General features: G+C 45.1%; 2 protein-coding genes across 2 annotated transcripts in view; both read left to right on the forward strand.

The window, feature by feature from the left end:
• T265_00302 (hypothetical protein) overlaps positions 1 to 13,980 on the forward strand; it is a gene marked incomplete at both ends in the record, with an annotated part of 18,399 nt that extends 4,419 nt beyond the window's left edge. Inside the window, 2 exons of the mRNA XM_009164047.1 lie at positions 2,947 to 3,220; positions 13,241 to 13,980. Of these exons, the coding sequence (XP_009162311.1) occupies positions 2,947 to 3,220; positions 13,241 to 13,888 (922 nt within the window). The remainder of the gene's footprint in view (positions 1 to 2,946; positions 3,221 to 13,240) is intronic.
• A 68-nt stretch (positions 13,981 to 14,048) lies between these two features.
• The window catches only part of T265_00303 (hypothetical protein), a gene marked incomplete at both ends in the record, with an annotated part of 29,646 nt that continues 28,031 nt past the window's right edge, over positions 14,049 to 15,663 (forward strand). Inside the window, one exon of the mRNA XM_009164048.1 lies at positions 14,049 to 14,607. Within this exon, the coding sequence (XP_009162312.1) occupies positions 14,108 to 14,607 (500 nt within the window). The remainder of the gene's footprint in view (positions 14,608 to 15,663) is intronic.

The following is a 15,663-nucleotide window of genomic DNA, read 5'->3' on the forward strand; positions in this document are numbered from 1 at the left end:
CGTGCATCCAAGCTATTGCCTTCAATGCATAGCTCCTTTTCCAACCCCCCCCCACTTGACAGCCCACTGTACCTATCCCCCCTAAATCATCGGTGAACGGAACTGCGGCAGCTACAACCATTGTACGACGAGTACGCGATTCTTACAGCTGACAATGATGATGGTGTTGATGATCTACCCCCAGCTTTGCCTCTTCTGGGCATAGTCTTCCAACTCGGGTATTCATATCACTCGCCAGAATTATAGTATGCGTTCTTGCTGATCAAAGCGGTTATGACATCTCTCCTTTTTATCATCTTTAAACCGACTTATAGGCGGCGTTTGGCTTATCATTGATTCAAATTGCACCAAATAGCTGCACAGTGTGGAGACGACTTTTTCAGAGTCCCGTCCGATAAAGCGCCTTCAGCTCTGGATTTGAATGAACTTTCCACGCCATACACACCACGAGCTGGTGCATCGGAATCAGCAGATACCAGAAGAGCGAAATATGGACTATCTGATCTTGTCCTAAGTTTGTGATCGAAGTGGGGTCTTGAGTCGCCTGTTGCCCAGTTCGAGAGCGGTGACAGTGAAGGCCGCAAACAGGATAAGATCTGTTGAGTTTTGTTATTTTGACTATTCTGGTTAGTTTCATTAGTGGGTGTTACTCTCTACGTGGAAACAGTTGTCAGGTCTCTACACCGACTAGTAACTAGCCGCGTGCTTATCAGGAGCCGCTCAGGTGTCCCGGTTTACGACAATTTTTTTCTCACTGTGAAGAAGAAATCTGACCATTTTCTTCAATTAAAGTCGTCTCATTTCAGCCTACAGGCATCACCTTTCATAGGAACTTCGAATATCCGGTCAATCCTGGTCAGTAGACTGTCTGTGACGGAATGTAAGTCTCTCTTTTCACTTCACTTTTCTAATTAGTTTGTATCTTGCTCTATTTCCTCCAAGCTCGAGGGAGAGAATAAATCAGGAAGATGTTTCGAGTGAAGTAAAAAGCTGGCGGTAGTGGTTTTGCGCAGTGCTTTTGTAAGGCAGTCTTCGGCTTTGCATTTAGGTTCTTTAGTCTACTCCATACGCCCAGCGCTCCTTCCATGAAGTACCCACTCAACTCCATACAAGCTTTGTTGCTATGTGCCCAAGCAACTTAATGTACTCTCTATCCCCAATTTGTATTTTTTATTTAATACTCGTGAGCAATTACTGGGTGTGACGTAATGCATCTGCATCACTCTGGTTTGAATAGTGCTCCTGTTCTGACACTGGTTTGTCCTAATCAGGGGATAGCCTTGCACTCGTTTTCTATCATCGTAAGTGCTCATTAGTACCGTGTATCCTTGGCTGATGTTCGAGCGTTATTTTTGACAGTGTGTTGTAGTAGTGGTAACTCGAATGTGTTGATCGGTTATGGATCACGTGGCGGTTGAGCTGTTTTCCGAGCTTGGTAATTTGCTTACAAAGGTTTGGCCATCAATCGGAGGGAAATCAATGCACTTTTGAACATTTTCTTTGTTACTGTTTGAGCCTATGTAGTTCTTAAGGAGAATCTTCTTGCTTGGTTGGTTTAAAAGTCTGATTGGTTGTTTCGCGATTTTGGCTGACACATTAGATATCATCCCTTTTGTTCACCCATTTCAATCAAACACAAGACGGGCAGACCACAGCGCAACACGTGGCGATTGAACCAATCATACTACGCGTAAGATACTCCTTAAAAGCTATGTAAGCGCAAGCAAGAAGAGAGAAACTATCCACCCAACTGCGCACTGATGATGTCTCCTCGAATGGCGGCGAAACTTTTGTAGGAAATTTACAGAGTGTGGCGAACAGATCAACTGCTGCCTGATCCACAGCCAACCAGTCGTTACGTTGTTTATATAGCGGTAATATAGCTTATAAGGCCACCAGTTTTTTGTACATTCTACCACCGCCGGTCACCTGAGGGTGCTAAGGTTCTCAACATCCGTCGGTCAAGACACTTACGGGGTTCACGACCGATTTTGATTTGGTACGCATAAAACTTTTGTAACTTACTGCGGACTAAGTGCCCGCAAAAAAACCAATACGGTTTCCTTGATGATGCAGTCGACAACGGATCTTGAGTTTCTCTTAACCAACGTCCAGTGTCTCATTAAATGATGTAGGGGGATGTTTAGTTAAAACTCGGCCTGGAAAAAGGCTTACTTATTTTGGGCATGTTGGTTCCCGCAGATGACATGTCTCAAAGATTTATGCAAAGTGAATATCAACAGAAGAAAGCGTCAGTGAACTGAATCAACATTAAAACGGCTGGGTTCTATGGAGCTGTTTCCCGGATTGGTGCACTGTGTGTATTTGTGCATGCGTGTGTGGATCGATCGTTCAGCTGTAATACCCTCCCGGTGCCTAGCTGCTATGCTACCCGAAGGAAGCACGAGGGCTGGGATACTGCCCAAACCTAGACAGGGGAAGTCGAGAGGCATAGGTCGGGTTCGAATCACGGACCTTCCGGTCAGTAAATTCGCGCTCTAACCACTTGAGCCATCTCATCCATGCGTGTGTGGACTTATATTCGAGTAGTGTGTCCAACTAAAAGATGGGTTGTGGACCATCTTTGTCAGCTGTGGATGCAAAAACATTCATCAATACACTAATGGTGGAACGGTCAGCAGATACACCACAACCAATTCGGTTAATGCAATTCTCGACTACACACATTGTGTTTCCACTACGCTGGTGAAAATATTTATTCACACCGTCGTAAATTACCGTTTTAAGCCCTAACTAGCAGCAGTGAAGGCATTACGGATCAGATAACCCGTCCATCCTTGCCACTGACAAACAGTGCATGCGCAGTATAATTGCTAGATATACTGATTGAGTGCACTTTCTTATATTACGATTTTATTTCGATCAGTAACTTGTTGTTGTCAAACATTATTTTCAAGCAACCTGGATTTCCCCTCCGTATTCTAGGTCCCTCGTTTTTCGCTCGTGTACAAAGATTCCCGGCCTGAGGCAGCTGCGCTATGCCAGTTCAACCGTCAAACCCTCGCTGTTTGATGAGCTTAAAAGTTCAGGCCAAAATGTAATCGTGAGTGCGTCTCGCGGGGACGGAATTGCCATATTGGCTATGAATTTTCAAGCGAAAAAGAACGCATTGAGTAAAACATTTGTCGAAGACTTTTCCAAAGCTGTGAGCGAGCTGGAAAAGGACGACAAGTCAATCGTAGCCGTTGTGTGCAGTCTAGTAAGTCAAGTCTCTTAACGTTTTGTCTCACTGCTTCAGTGCCAATTCGCTCTACGCCTCATCCTACCTATTACTAAGTCTCTACACTCACCTGTTCGTTGAGGAAACTTGAGTGTTATGCTCTTAGATAAACATCTATGTGCTTTTTACCTGATAATCTGTTCGCCTGCTCTACCTTTACAGCCTGCTTTGGTCCTGAATTCAGAGTGATTACTCAGTGTAGGATTAGTAGTGCTCATATCAGTTGCGCACTTCACTCATAAGTTCCTAAGCACCGCTAGCCAAATCCCAGAACTATCATGTAGTCTGCAGACCTTACGATGGGGCACCTCTCCATTGTATCGGAGAACATCCGGTCACTCACTAGGTCATTAATCGCTCAGTACGAATGTACTGTATTCAGAATTAACACTGGTTTGTTGGATGCCACCCAAAGCCGAAAGTACTGTGGTTTGTTTGTTCGACCTAAATCTTTGTGAACGAAGGACATTGGCTCATTAATATAGTCTGAACGAGTGTCCTGAGGTGTTGTGTACGCAAATCCACTACCGGTGCACGTGAATTCTGCTTCTGTATTAATGATAGCCTACCAGTCAACTGCCCATGTATTATATGGAGCCGCGCGAGGTTCTCACCAGGCTGACTGACCCGTTACGAATCCCGAAAAGCAGTATCAGAAGCATCCGAGCGAAAAAGGGTAGTGGTCACTGTAGAGACGCTAAACATTGTTGTACTGATTACTGTAGCAGCTGAGTAGCTGTCGTTTGCAGTTGTACGGTTCCACACTTTTAAACTCGGTCTCATCGGTGCACTCCTCAATCGTGGTGTTATGGTTCTAATAAGTTCGTGAGTGAGTTCGTGCTGTGATTCAGACGTGACATCGTAGACCAACCCGCTGAGGATTCCTGGTCACCTGCTTCTTGACCAGAACGTAGTTGTTAGTTGTCTTTCTTAAATATATGTTCACCAGCAAGGGTTCCTGTCATTTTCGTTCCTGTAATCTTCCTTGCACATGATGACGCCTGGTCCTTTGCCGAGTTACAAAACATTAAGTTATTCACGGATCACAACTTTATCAGTGTTCAGGTCCAACAAGACGATTCTGTCGCATAGTGGTAGGCGGAAAGTCATCCGAAAGACCCAGTAACATTGCTCTTCCGTTATCAATGAGACGGTCGCCCATCAATTGGTCACGTGGCTTTTTGAATAGGACCTGTGCTTACAGTTTGTTTACTCCTTCTGGCGGTATTTTGAACTTTTAATCCAAGGAGAAAACCTCCGATAGTGCTTTCGTGAATAACACACCTTTGACTGATATGAGAAATCCTGACTGGCTGGCGCGTAGAATTTCCCTGTTTCCTGAGTTTTGAATAAATTAAAATGAAGCCTCTTTGAGTGCACCATCGGCAAGGTTAGTGTTCCGTTAGTTCAGGAGACTATTGTTATTCCTTATCGTTTGCATTCAACGGATTAGGTAGTGATCATGAAGATAGAGAAGCTATTTGGTGATAGTTGCATGAAACAACACATCCACAGCTGCTCGTCATACACCTGAAGTCTTCGATTTGTCCTTATTGTCAGTTCGCACCCCGTTTCACATTGTTTTGCTGATAAATGGTTCAGCCAGTGACAAAATCCTTTCCGGTTTGGTATCCGCTTCATGGTCCCATTCTGAACTTCGACATTGAAGTGCAAATCAACAAAAATTAGCAGAATGGAAGACGTTTCGCGGACCGTAAAGCTGCAGGAGAGATCAGTCTATTGGAGCAAATAGCGCCCTTCGAAGCAGTTGACCGTACACTCTTCTTAAAATTCTGTCTTGTGGGTTTTGAATCGTATTCGAGTCGCTGAGTTGGCCCAAATCATTGCGAAATTCACTTTAGAATTTTTTTGTTCTGGGGCAACGATTTCTCAGTGTCACCTCAAGCTGTGCTCACAAGACACCCTGTTCAGCGAGTCATTTTTCTCATGCTGCTCTTGCATAGGCAAGAGTGACCTTCAGGCTGCCGTCGGTTTGGGAAAATGATACAAACTCCCAGAAGACATGGCATAAATAATCTTCACCTTCATTGGGACATTTTTGAGCTCAATGACGGATAGGTTAAGGCATGACCACTTGTGAAGTCTCTAGTATGAACGGGGTCTTCAAGGATCGTATTTCAAATGCAATTACAGAAACATATCATCACTACTAATAGTCTGACTCACTGCGCTTTTCACATTAAATGCCTACTGTTAGTTCAGTCAACTGTAGGTATTATAGTGAGGCATACTCAACGTCTTGCTTTTCCACTCATTGCTTTCACCCAACTGCTTAGTATGTGCCGGTAAAGCGCTGTCAGATTTATTTTCACAAAGGAAACTACTCACAAGGTTGCTGAAAACTCTTTGACAGCGCACGACCGGTTTCACCCTTCTTGGGGCTCACCGGATTTAGTTCGCCTGGCCAATAGCCACATGTTCCATGCATTTAAAATAGTACGGACTCAGTAAGAAACATGGAAACATGTTAATGTTAGGATTATATTGAGTAGTCCACTGTGAGTCACAAGTGGCGTTCCCGGTGTTTGTCGGAACAGATGTGAAACCATTGTTTACGGAGTTTTCTTCTTGTATCGGTAGACAAGTAGGCGAGACAGGCAAGTTACATCCCGTTGGTTGATTGAATCAGTTAATATTGATCAATTAATATACAGGAAGTCGTGAAAAAATGTCTGGACGCTCCTCATAGGTACTGTGCATGGGTAGGGACTGCTGTAGGATCGAATAATTTGGGTGCTAAACTACCTACCTAAAGAATCGACCTGGACTCATCCCTAACGCGGGAAGAAGAGCACCAATGTGGTCCGCATCTGATTTAAAGTGTAGCTCATAATTCGCTTTCCGTACTGAAACTGCCCTCAACGATAAAGAAGGTGGAAAAATACATCTTTGGTTTGAAAAACAAAACTAATTTCTTGCTGAAACTGTTGGAATTGGTGAAGGTCACCAGAAATTCAGATTCAGCTTCATTTTATACTGTGATGCACTGTTGTTTGGTCAGTTTCTGGTATTGTGCTTTTGAAATCCATCTCCCGGAAAACTTCATATGTATCAAAATTCGTCCATGGAACTATATGACCTATATTGACAAAATCCACAGTGCGTGGATATTTCGTCACGAGTTCCCGATGGTCACCCTCAGTATTGAACACCGTATTGAACCGTATTGAACAACCACTGTATGTTGATCCTACTAGGAAGTGACACTGTATCCGCAGAATTTTTGTGTAGGGGCTTGTAGGTAGACACTCTGAAATTTTCCATGGAAATACCGCTGACGTGCTACTGATGGCATCCAGTTTTAGTGATTATTCCAGTGGTGACTTTTCATCCGAATGTCAAGTATGTTGCGGCTAACTCAAAGTACCGTATTCCCTGTAATAAGTGTGCTTGGTTGTGAGTAACATTGGCAAATGGTTTTCTTGGAGACTCACCTTTACTTCCGCTCATGTTAGCGTGTTCCAAATTTATCCTTCATCTCCAGCTATCAGCGAGAAATCATGCGGTCATTACAATGCTACTAAACCGTGTTGGAAAATACCACTTTGAATTTCCTACGTACAGCACTCAAAAGATTCATTACAACACTCGATTTCGCTCATTAAGTATGCACAGTGTTCAGACCAGGCGACTGCGACCGTTTGTTCTTGCTTGCGCATTAACTCAACATTCATTAAATCAATGGTCCTTCCACCATTGATTGGTCATCAGCATCTCACGTGTTTGCTTGGCCGGGCACCATTACCTCCTTGTGAGGTAGAGGACTTTTGGCACCCAGGAGAATGGGTACTTAACAGAAAACGATGGTTTCACGCCTGTTTGCTTTCACACTGAACAAGAGGAATGCCTCTTTTCTTACTTACTGGCGCACCAATCTGTATTTCCAAACGCTAACATATTTTCTTGTTTTCTCCACTGATATGGTTTTGTTTAAAGTGTATGGAACATGTGACTGCTGTCTAGGTGAGTTGAGTGCGTCTTTGTTTTTATGAGCGTAATTATTACTGGCATGTTTGTGTTCATTTTTTATAGGCACTGTGTGCACAGCACAGTGTTACCCGGATTGCGAAATTTTGCCCAAAACTGCCCTTAATTTCCCTTAGTTGTGTGCTGTGAATGAAGCGAACCAATGGGTAACGTTACCGCTATATCCCGTTACCAACCGGGAGGGGGAGAATCTGCGCGACTCGCTAAAATTGCACCCATTATCCACTGCTGATGCACCCTAAAAGTCTTTTCTCGAGTATTTGCAAGAATAGACCGTCTGCCACTATATAAGTATGCTAGCATTTTAAGGTGGTGCCCTAAAGTCGGTCTGTCTAGCTTACAACTTTTAGATGTCGAAAAGTCAAGTAGATTGATGAGTGCCACATGGAGGGCGGATGAATCAATGGACGAGAGTCCCGTACATCTGAAAATACCCATCGATAGTTTCAGATCCCTTACAAAGTGGCTGTTCTGAAAGGCTACCCAAGGGCTGATTGCCTGCGCTGCACAGCAGTGAAATACGGCACCTAAGGTCTGTTGGAACGAATCTACTCGAAGCTTCTATATGGCCCATCTTCGCCTTTTACGTCCGATCGTGGCACATGACATATCCGCGCTGTACTGCGCTGTAAAACCCTTTACCTAATAATGATGCCTTGTCTGCCTTGACAAGATAGCAACAGACCCTCAGCGAGTGGCCAATTGAAACCCGCGGCCAGATATGGTTGAGAACCTTCTTACGAAAGTACTGTTCCGCTTTTGGGATCCTTGTGCGTGATACAGAGGGCTCAAATGCTTGGTGAGACTTGAAGAAAAAAGGCTGGTTAACTTAAAAAAAAAGCAACCAAAAGTGGTAAGAACGGAGATGCCGTATAGTGCTTGTCTCTTGTAGTTGATCATCTGGGTTAATATGCTGTGAATTAAATGATACTAGATGGGACACTACTCGTATGTCTGTTAAATACTCTCCGACAGCTCACACACACTTGTCCTTCTTGAGTTTCGTCAGGTAGGTACCTTATGTTCCACTGGGACCCAAATTAGACGTGATTCGAGAAATACACTAGTTCGCACACCGGTCTGGTTCTAACGGGAGACTCAACTGAATCCCAGGTGAATCTATCGTTTAGGATACTGCTTAAAATCACGAGTTGGATCAGACACGTTTATGTATACTTGTGCGAAGAGAAGGAAGGCGCACATGAGTCAGTGGAGTGCTGAATAGATCTGATCACTCCACAGCCAGACTGGACGGTACAACTGAAGCAGTTTTTAGGTCAACATAAGTTCATACTCTGAGCAATGAGAAATGGGTTACATAGTTGGATTGTGATAGCTTTGCGACCGATAAAAATCTGAATCGTGATGCTGTTTCAGATGTATGCGGTGTAGGACTGGTAAGGTTCATTCTTGTTTTGTGACATGAGAGATACTAATAATAATTGTTCAGCTGTAACCCCCTTCCGGTGCCTAGCTGCCATGTTACCCGAAGAAAGCACGAGGGCTACGATGCTGCCGAGTTGCCCAAGCCTAGACAGGAGAAGTCCGGATGCAGAGGTCAGGTTTGAACCACGGATCTTTCGACTCTAAATTTGCGCCTCTAACTACTGAGCCATCTCAAGCTCAAGTGACTTCTACATCATAAGTCAGTCATGTGGGAGGGTCGTCAGAAGTCATCGATGAGTACCATGACCAGAGACAGCACCATGTGTGACGTCTGTTGCATGAGAGGCTGGATCTAACGCGATCATCATCGTCATCATCACCATCATCATCAAAGACAAGAACATCAGTGTTGATATTGATGCTTCACTGCCGTAATGTAACGCGATTGCATTCAACCGCATTTCAGGGAAACTTGTGGGTGTTCGTGTATCCTGTTCAGCAACCGCATTTTCCTACGGCCAATGTTTGATAGTTTCACGAACATACGAATGAACGCATACACAATGATATGTTGGGGATTTAAGGTTTGCTTTTTGGGGTGGAAATTGTAACCTAAGCATAGTTGTGAGCAACATTATCAAATCAGTGGAGTCCTACAACTTCTTAGTGGGAATTCACTATCGATCAGCATTCTGTCAGAAAAGTGGTTAGAGCACGAATTTACTGACCGGAAGGTCCGTGGTTCGAACCCGACCTCTGTCTCTCGGCTTCCCCTGTCTAGGCTTGGGCAACCTCGCAGTATCCCATCCCTCGTGCGACCTTCGGGTGGCATGGCAGCTAGGCACCGAAAGGGTGCTACAGCTGAATGATTTTGTTTTCAGACATGTATCCGTCGTCTCTTTGTTGTGCGACCCCCAAATTGGATTTGAATCCAGGGTATTTAGGTATTCTCCTATATGTGGGTCATCAGAATGACCCATTCACACTTTTCTCGAAGTCACGGTCCACTTGGTAATCAGTATGAAAGTGGAGCCACTAATTTATGCCAGAGTATGGTCAAGATGCATTTGCCTGATCCAACTTCATGATTCTGTGAAAAGTGAAACCGTCTTGGGAGACTGAATAAACCATTCCACGTTTATTATTGCGATTTTAGATTAAGTGTAGCGTGATGCAGTGTGAATGCACTTTCGAGATACGGGATGTAAGAAGACCACCTCCATTGCACTCGGACGATATTATGATCCTAACGCTGATGATCAGAGGGGGATTTGGTAGACTAATATCCCTTGACTTATTTCCGGCTGAGCCAAGCGATTTTCACTTCACTTTTGAGGGATGGGAACATTTTATTCCGCTGACATGACTGCCCATGGATCTAAGTCATTCAGCTGAATTGCATGCACCTGAGTTTTCAGCGTGCACCACTTAATTCATACGCCATTCCATGAGTTACTGTATTATGGACGAGCCATGGTACCACCCCTGTGTATGGAAAGTTCAGTTGTCAAACTCATCATGCACACTCTAGCATGTGCATTCATGGGGCCGGCTGGTTGTTGTTTCAATGCACTTTTTTCTTCACTTTCCACCCTTACGAAGTAGTTTTGTTCCTGGTTATTTTCCGTGCAGTTCACACCGTCGTTGGGCTCGACGGGGCTCGACGGTCCAAGTGGTTAGAGCGCGAATTTACTGACCGGAAGGTCCGTGGTTCGAACCCGACCTCTGTCTCTCGGCTTCCCCTGTCTAGAAACTCATCATGCACACTCTAGCATGTGCATTCATGGGGCCGGCTGGTTGTTGTTTCAATGCACTTTTTTCTTCACTTTCCACCCTTACGAAGTAGTTTTGTTCCTGGTTATTTTCCGTGCAGTTCACACCGTCGTTGGGCTCGACGGGGCTCGACGGTCCAAGTGGTTAGAGCGCGAATTTACTGACCGGAAGGTCCGTGGTTCGAACCCGACCTCTGCCGTTCGACTTCCCCTGTCTAGACTTGGGCAACCTGGCAGTATCCCAGCCCTCGTGCTTCCTTCGGGTGGCATGGCAGTTAGGCACCGAAAGGGTGCTACAGCTGAAATAGATGGGCTCGAAGGTTTGTCGAAACACAATCCTGAAACAGTTCTGAAAGAATCTTGTCTATAGCTTAGTCCTAATTTTCTCTGCAATTAGGAAAACTTGACCTTGCCGTCTTCTGGCAGAATGAACTTACTATGCGCAATAACCCTTGGAGAATTTTTGAAAGCGGTTCCCTGAAATGCTGACCAGTGCGGCACCCCAATCCTGCCGCAGCCGAAATGTACGTCTGACATGGTGCAGTTTAGGCTTTTGGGCACTACGTGAGCCGCATGGTTTGATCGAAGAAAATACCACAATCACTGCGAGAACTCATGAACACTCATGGATTTTCCTCAGTTGGCTGGGATGGTTTTCGCCTCTCATGTAGAAGCAGATGAATGGGATAAGCGTTTACTGGACTTAGTCTCTATCGTTATGTTGCAGAATGTTTCATTCATCAGAGGTTTTTGTAACTCGTTTCCTGAATTAGCCGGTATAACTGAATGTCACAGAGTTTTTCACAGCGCTTCTTCAGCTTCCTTCGCCCATGCAGCTTTTCGGTCGGCACGGACGCTCTACTTATCTGATGTGTTAACGCCTGCCTAAACATATTTTGTTGCCCACCAACCGGGAGTCGATCAGTTTTAGCGTCTTGTCCGAAATCTATGCGTTGATATAGCCGGTTGCGCGGTTCCGCAGCATAACAAGAATCACGTTCTGTAGGACTTCACATCACAAGGTGCTTTAGTCCGAGGAGTATAGTAGATAGATGGTTCCGATGTGTGATTTACTTAGGATCCGGAAGCTTCTCATTGATCAGACAGCACGTATACATTTTGTGTGGCCTCCAAAAGGTTAGAAAAAATCAACAATGAATCAGGCTGATCAGAGGCAGCACAAGTACTTCAGGGTGAGTCACAATCACTAATTGTTCCGTACCACCAGCAGATGATGTTGATCTGAGCGACCCGCGCTTGAGATTGGCTTGCATGTGGAGGTCAGTTGCTTCTGAAACAACCTGTGATCAGCACATAACTTCAGCATAACTTCCAGTCCAAGAAGACCACCGATGGGGCGTCAGTACCACCCAGGCTAACCTGCGCGTTCTTATCTCCAACGATCACAAGAATATCTGAACTTTTAACCTGCTTTAATAGAATGCCTAAAACTATTGGAAACTCTGCAGATGCAGTGGTCAGCTAGTGGTCATCAGCAGGTTCGAGGGGCGCTTTCACAGACGCTGCCAGATGAGCCACGCATAGACATATTTAGACTAGAGGATTTTTCTGGTCGATGAATTGAAAAAATGCCAATTCCGGTACAGCCATACGTGTTGGTTTTCGGTGCTGACTGTTTTGCAAGCAGAGGTGGCAAGAAACAGACAGGGGGGTAAATTAGGTAATAATAATCGGATCTTCAAAAATCTTCAAAAATCAGTGGGTTATTTGAGTACAGTCCACTCCAGTTCTACTGTCTGCCATCCAGCTTATTCCAATTTGCGAACCTTAAGGACAGTCAGATGAACTGGAAAAATGAGGTTTAAAGACTACTACAACAAATCAGGGGGCATCAGCAGTAGTCATTTAACCGCCCTAAAAACGTTTAGCTATAACACCATTTCGGTGCCTATCTGCCATGCTACCCGAAAGAAGCACGAGGGCTGGATTTATCCAACCCCAGACAAGGGAAGTCCAGAGGTAGAGGTCGGGTTCGAAGCACGGACCTTCCGGTCAGTAAATTCGCGCTCTAACCGCTTGAGCCATCTCTCCCCCCCATCCTCCTTTGCTGGTTATTGGAGACCAGGAGGCTCAGCGCGCGCTTGGAATTCATAATTTTACTTGGGATAGACTACTGCCAGGGCATCCGAAACTGGACAGGAGGATGACTGGATTCCTCAGCCGAATCCGTTGGGTCGCGCCCTTACCCTGACACACCAGCGGTATGCGTAAGATCATCATAATCTAACTTTCAAAAAACAAGTCACTACCCCTGTTCCAGTTACCAACCTAGTGAACCAGGATACCGTAAAGTTGTCCATCAGTTCACCATCCGTGTACAAGATACTGAGTCCCACTCGGGCGCCATTAAGCGTAGGTTATGGAGGCTCACAAAGCACGGTAACATCCGGCTTCCTCGTCGCACATTACTGTCTCGTGCCTCGCTCGTCTTCTGGATCGTTGCTAACATGTTTTCTCTAAGTATACCGTAATTCAAAGAGAACCACAGTGACCATAATGATCTAGTGAAAGGCATATTGTGAAGCTTAAACAGAGATTATTTTGGAAGCCCAGTAATTATCGATCCATAGTGGTGTTGCTTCTGAACCGTTTTCCAACCTTACAACGTGTTCCTGCGTTGGTCACTGTACATGTTGTTGAGCTTGAACTCGGTTTTGCGAGATGGTGTGGCATTGTTGGTCAGGGAGTCAACTGAATAAAGCACGAATGTTCGTTTCGCATGAAATTTCATGTTTTAAGCGCGTTCTTCGTTGCTTTGTATACACAACCTTTGTGTCTAGTGCTTTCACCCTCAGCGCTGCTTTTATTGCAGGTACCAAATGTGTTTTGTGCTGGTGCCGATTTGAAGGAAAGAGCTGAAGTGCCTGATGAAAAGACTCCTGCACTTGTCGGTGGTCTTCGCTCCCTGTTTCAACGGATTTATGCCCTTCCCTTCCCGGTGGTCGCTGCTGTGGATGGATCCGCCCTCGGTGGTGGGCTTGAACTGGCACTGGCCTGTGATGTTCGGTTCGTTGGTAACTTACCACGTTCTCAGATTGGTTTGATCGAAACACAGTGGGCTCTGCTTCCTGGAGCCGGGGGATCGCAACGCCTGCCACGCCTTATAGGTGTTTCTAAGGCAAAGGAATTGATGTTCGCCGCACGTCGACTGAATCCAGTTCAAGCGGCTGAATTGGGTATTGCCAACGCTGTGGTAAATCCTGACGAAGTTCCAGACGAATGGAAGGACAAACCGGCTTTGTATCGTTCGTTGGAGTATGCAAGTGAGCTGACCAGCAAAGGTCCCATTGCTTTGCGCCAACTGAAGCGTGCTGTGAATGAAGGCTTATCATCTGGATCACTGGAACGAGGTTTGGAAGTTGAGGGTGCTTGTTACCGGATTCTAGTGCCTACGCGCGATCGGAAAGAAGGCATGAAGGCGTTTGCTGAAAAGCGAGCTCCAATTTACCATGGACACTAGGAGACTTGGTGGTGATTTCTACATGCTTTTTTCCTGATTTTTTTTACCATTCCTGTATGACAGTTCACAAAGATAAAAATGATCATCCACATGTTTCTTTTCTATTGAATTCTACATGTAAACAAGAAATGATTGATTTCCTGTTTTATTTCATACAGGTCCCGAAACCTCGGTTGTTTTGTAAAGGTTTTCCATTCTGGAAGACTTTGTTAGTCAGCCATGGAGTATGAGGCTAATCCTGACCATTCAAAGAGGTTTCTACTGATATTCGGCTTTGCCGTTGGATTGTGTACTTTTGGCTATGGTTTTTTACTCAACCGGACCGAATTATCATACACCTCGGTTAGACTTGGGAATTCCGTCTACCGGGCATCGTACGACAGACTCATAGTTTTACTTGTCGATGGTTTGGCCTTCGATTTTGTTCGGAAGGAATCCGCCACGTACACGGACAATATTGTGGGTCACATGTCCACCATCAATCAACTCCTCCGAACCCCAAACGCTAGACTTCTTCACTTCCTTGCTGACCCCCCGACAACTACCTTGCAGCGATTGAAAGGTCTTGTAACTGGAAGTATGCCCACTTTCGTCGATGCGGGTTCGAATTTTGGGAGTTCCGAGCTAAAAGAAGATAACCTGATTCATCAGTGGACTCAAGCGAGAAAGCAAATCCGATTTGTGGGTGATGACACATGGATGGGACTCTTTCCAACCAGGTTTGCCATTGCTACCTTGATTCGCTTTTCTGACCTTGCCTTAAATATTTCTTCAAGCGTACTGCTCCCTTCAGCATATCACTTGCGACCATCCTCGCCGTTGACAGAAGCCTTTCCGCACTAAATGCTTGTTAATTCGTCTTATAGCATCTTATTCCAGTAAATGACCTTTTCCTGTTGTGTAGTCTAGGTTGCTAAAATTGATAGATATTCATGCGACTTAATTTCCAACGATAGCGTTCCCATTATTCAGCATTCTTTTTGAGGTCAGCAGATATAGAATCATACATGAAGCTTCTGTATGACGTGGATGATGTGGTTCCTTCCATGACGTTACCGTTCATGGCGCACATTTAGCTTGTCATTTCCATACGTGTGTTCAAGGCGCGAATCAAATTGGGTGCAGCATAGCGTGTCGGCTACATGTCGCGTACCAGGTTACAACGGCTCCAGCCAGTAAGGGATGAAGGCTGGGGGCGGTTACATATTGTACGTTCTGGTTCGCATCAGTCCCTTGTTGTGGGACAAATCCAACAAATTTAGGATGTAAATATCCTTTATGTTATTGGCAAGGGTTGTATATAACTGCGCATTGAAGCACTTAATTGGGATTTTTGGGTGCCACTGAATACGTTACTCGATTATGCCTTGGTTGCACATGTCTAGTTCCCGGCCTCCATCTGTATGGTTGAAAGTAGCCCAGCTCCCGTTAGCTCTTGTGACAGTAAGCTGACTACACCTAATGCAACCCACTAGTGAAAGGGAGAAGGCCTTCGCTGCGGAGTTATTTATTCAGAAATGCCAACTGACCGGTTACAGACCATTGAACAGGGGAGCAAAACTCTAATCTGCATCTTAGTTACAAAAGCTGGACACAGATCTTCTCCCGAACGAGTCTTCCTAGAGATTCATTGCCACCACTCATTCGTCGGTCAAATCCAAGCAAATGTTATAAAGTGGCCCCACGAATTCCGCAATAGAATTCCCTTTTTCAATCGACGCAAAATGAAATTCTACGAACAACACATACTACTCGCGTGCCTCCCTAATCAGTAG

The sequence above is a fragment of the Opisthorchis viverrini genome (assembly GCF_000715545.1).
Source record: "Opisthorchis viverrini unplaced genomic scaffold opera_v5_3, whole genome shotgun sequence".
NCBI lineage: Eukaryota > Metazoa > Platyhelminthes > Trematoda > Opisthorchiida > Opisthorchiidae > Opisthorchis > Opisthorchis viverrini.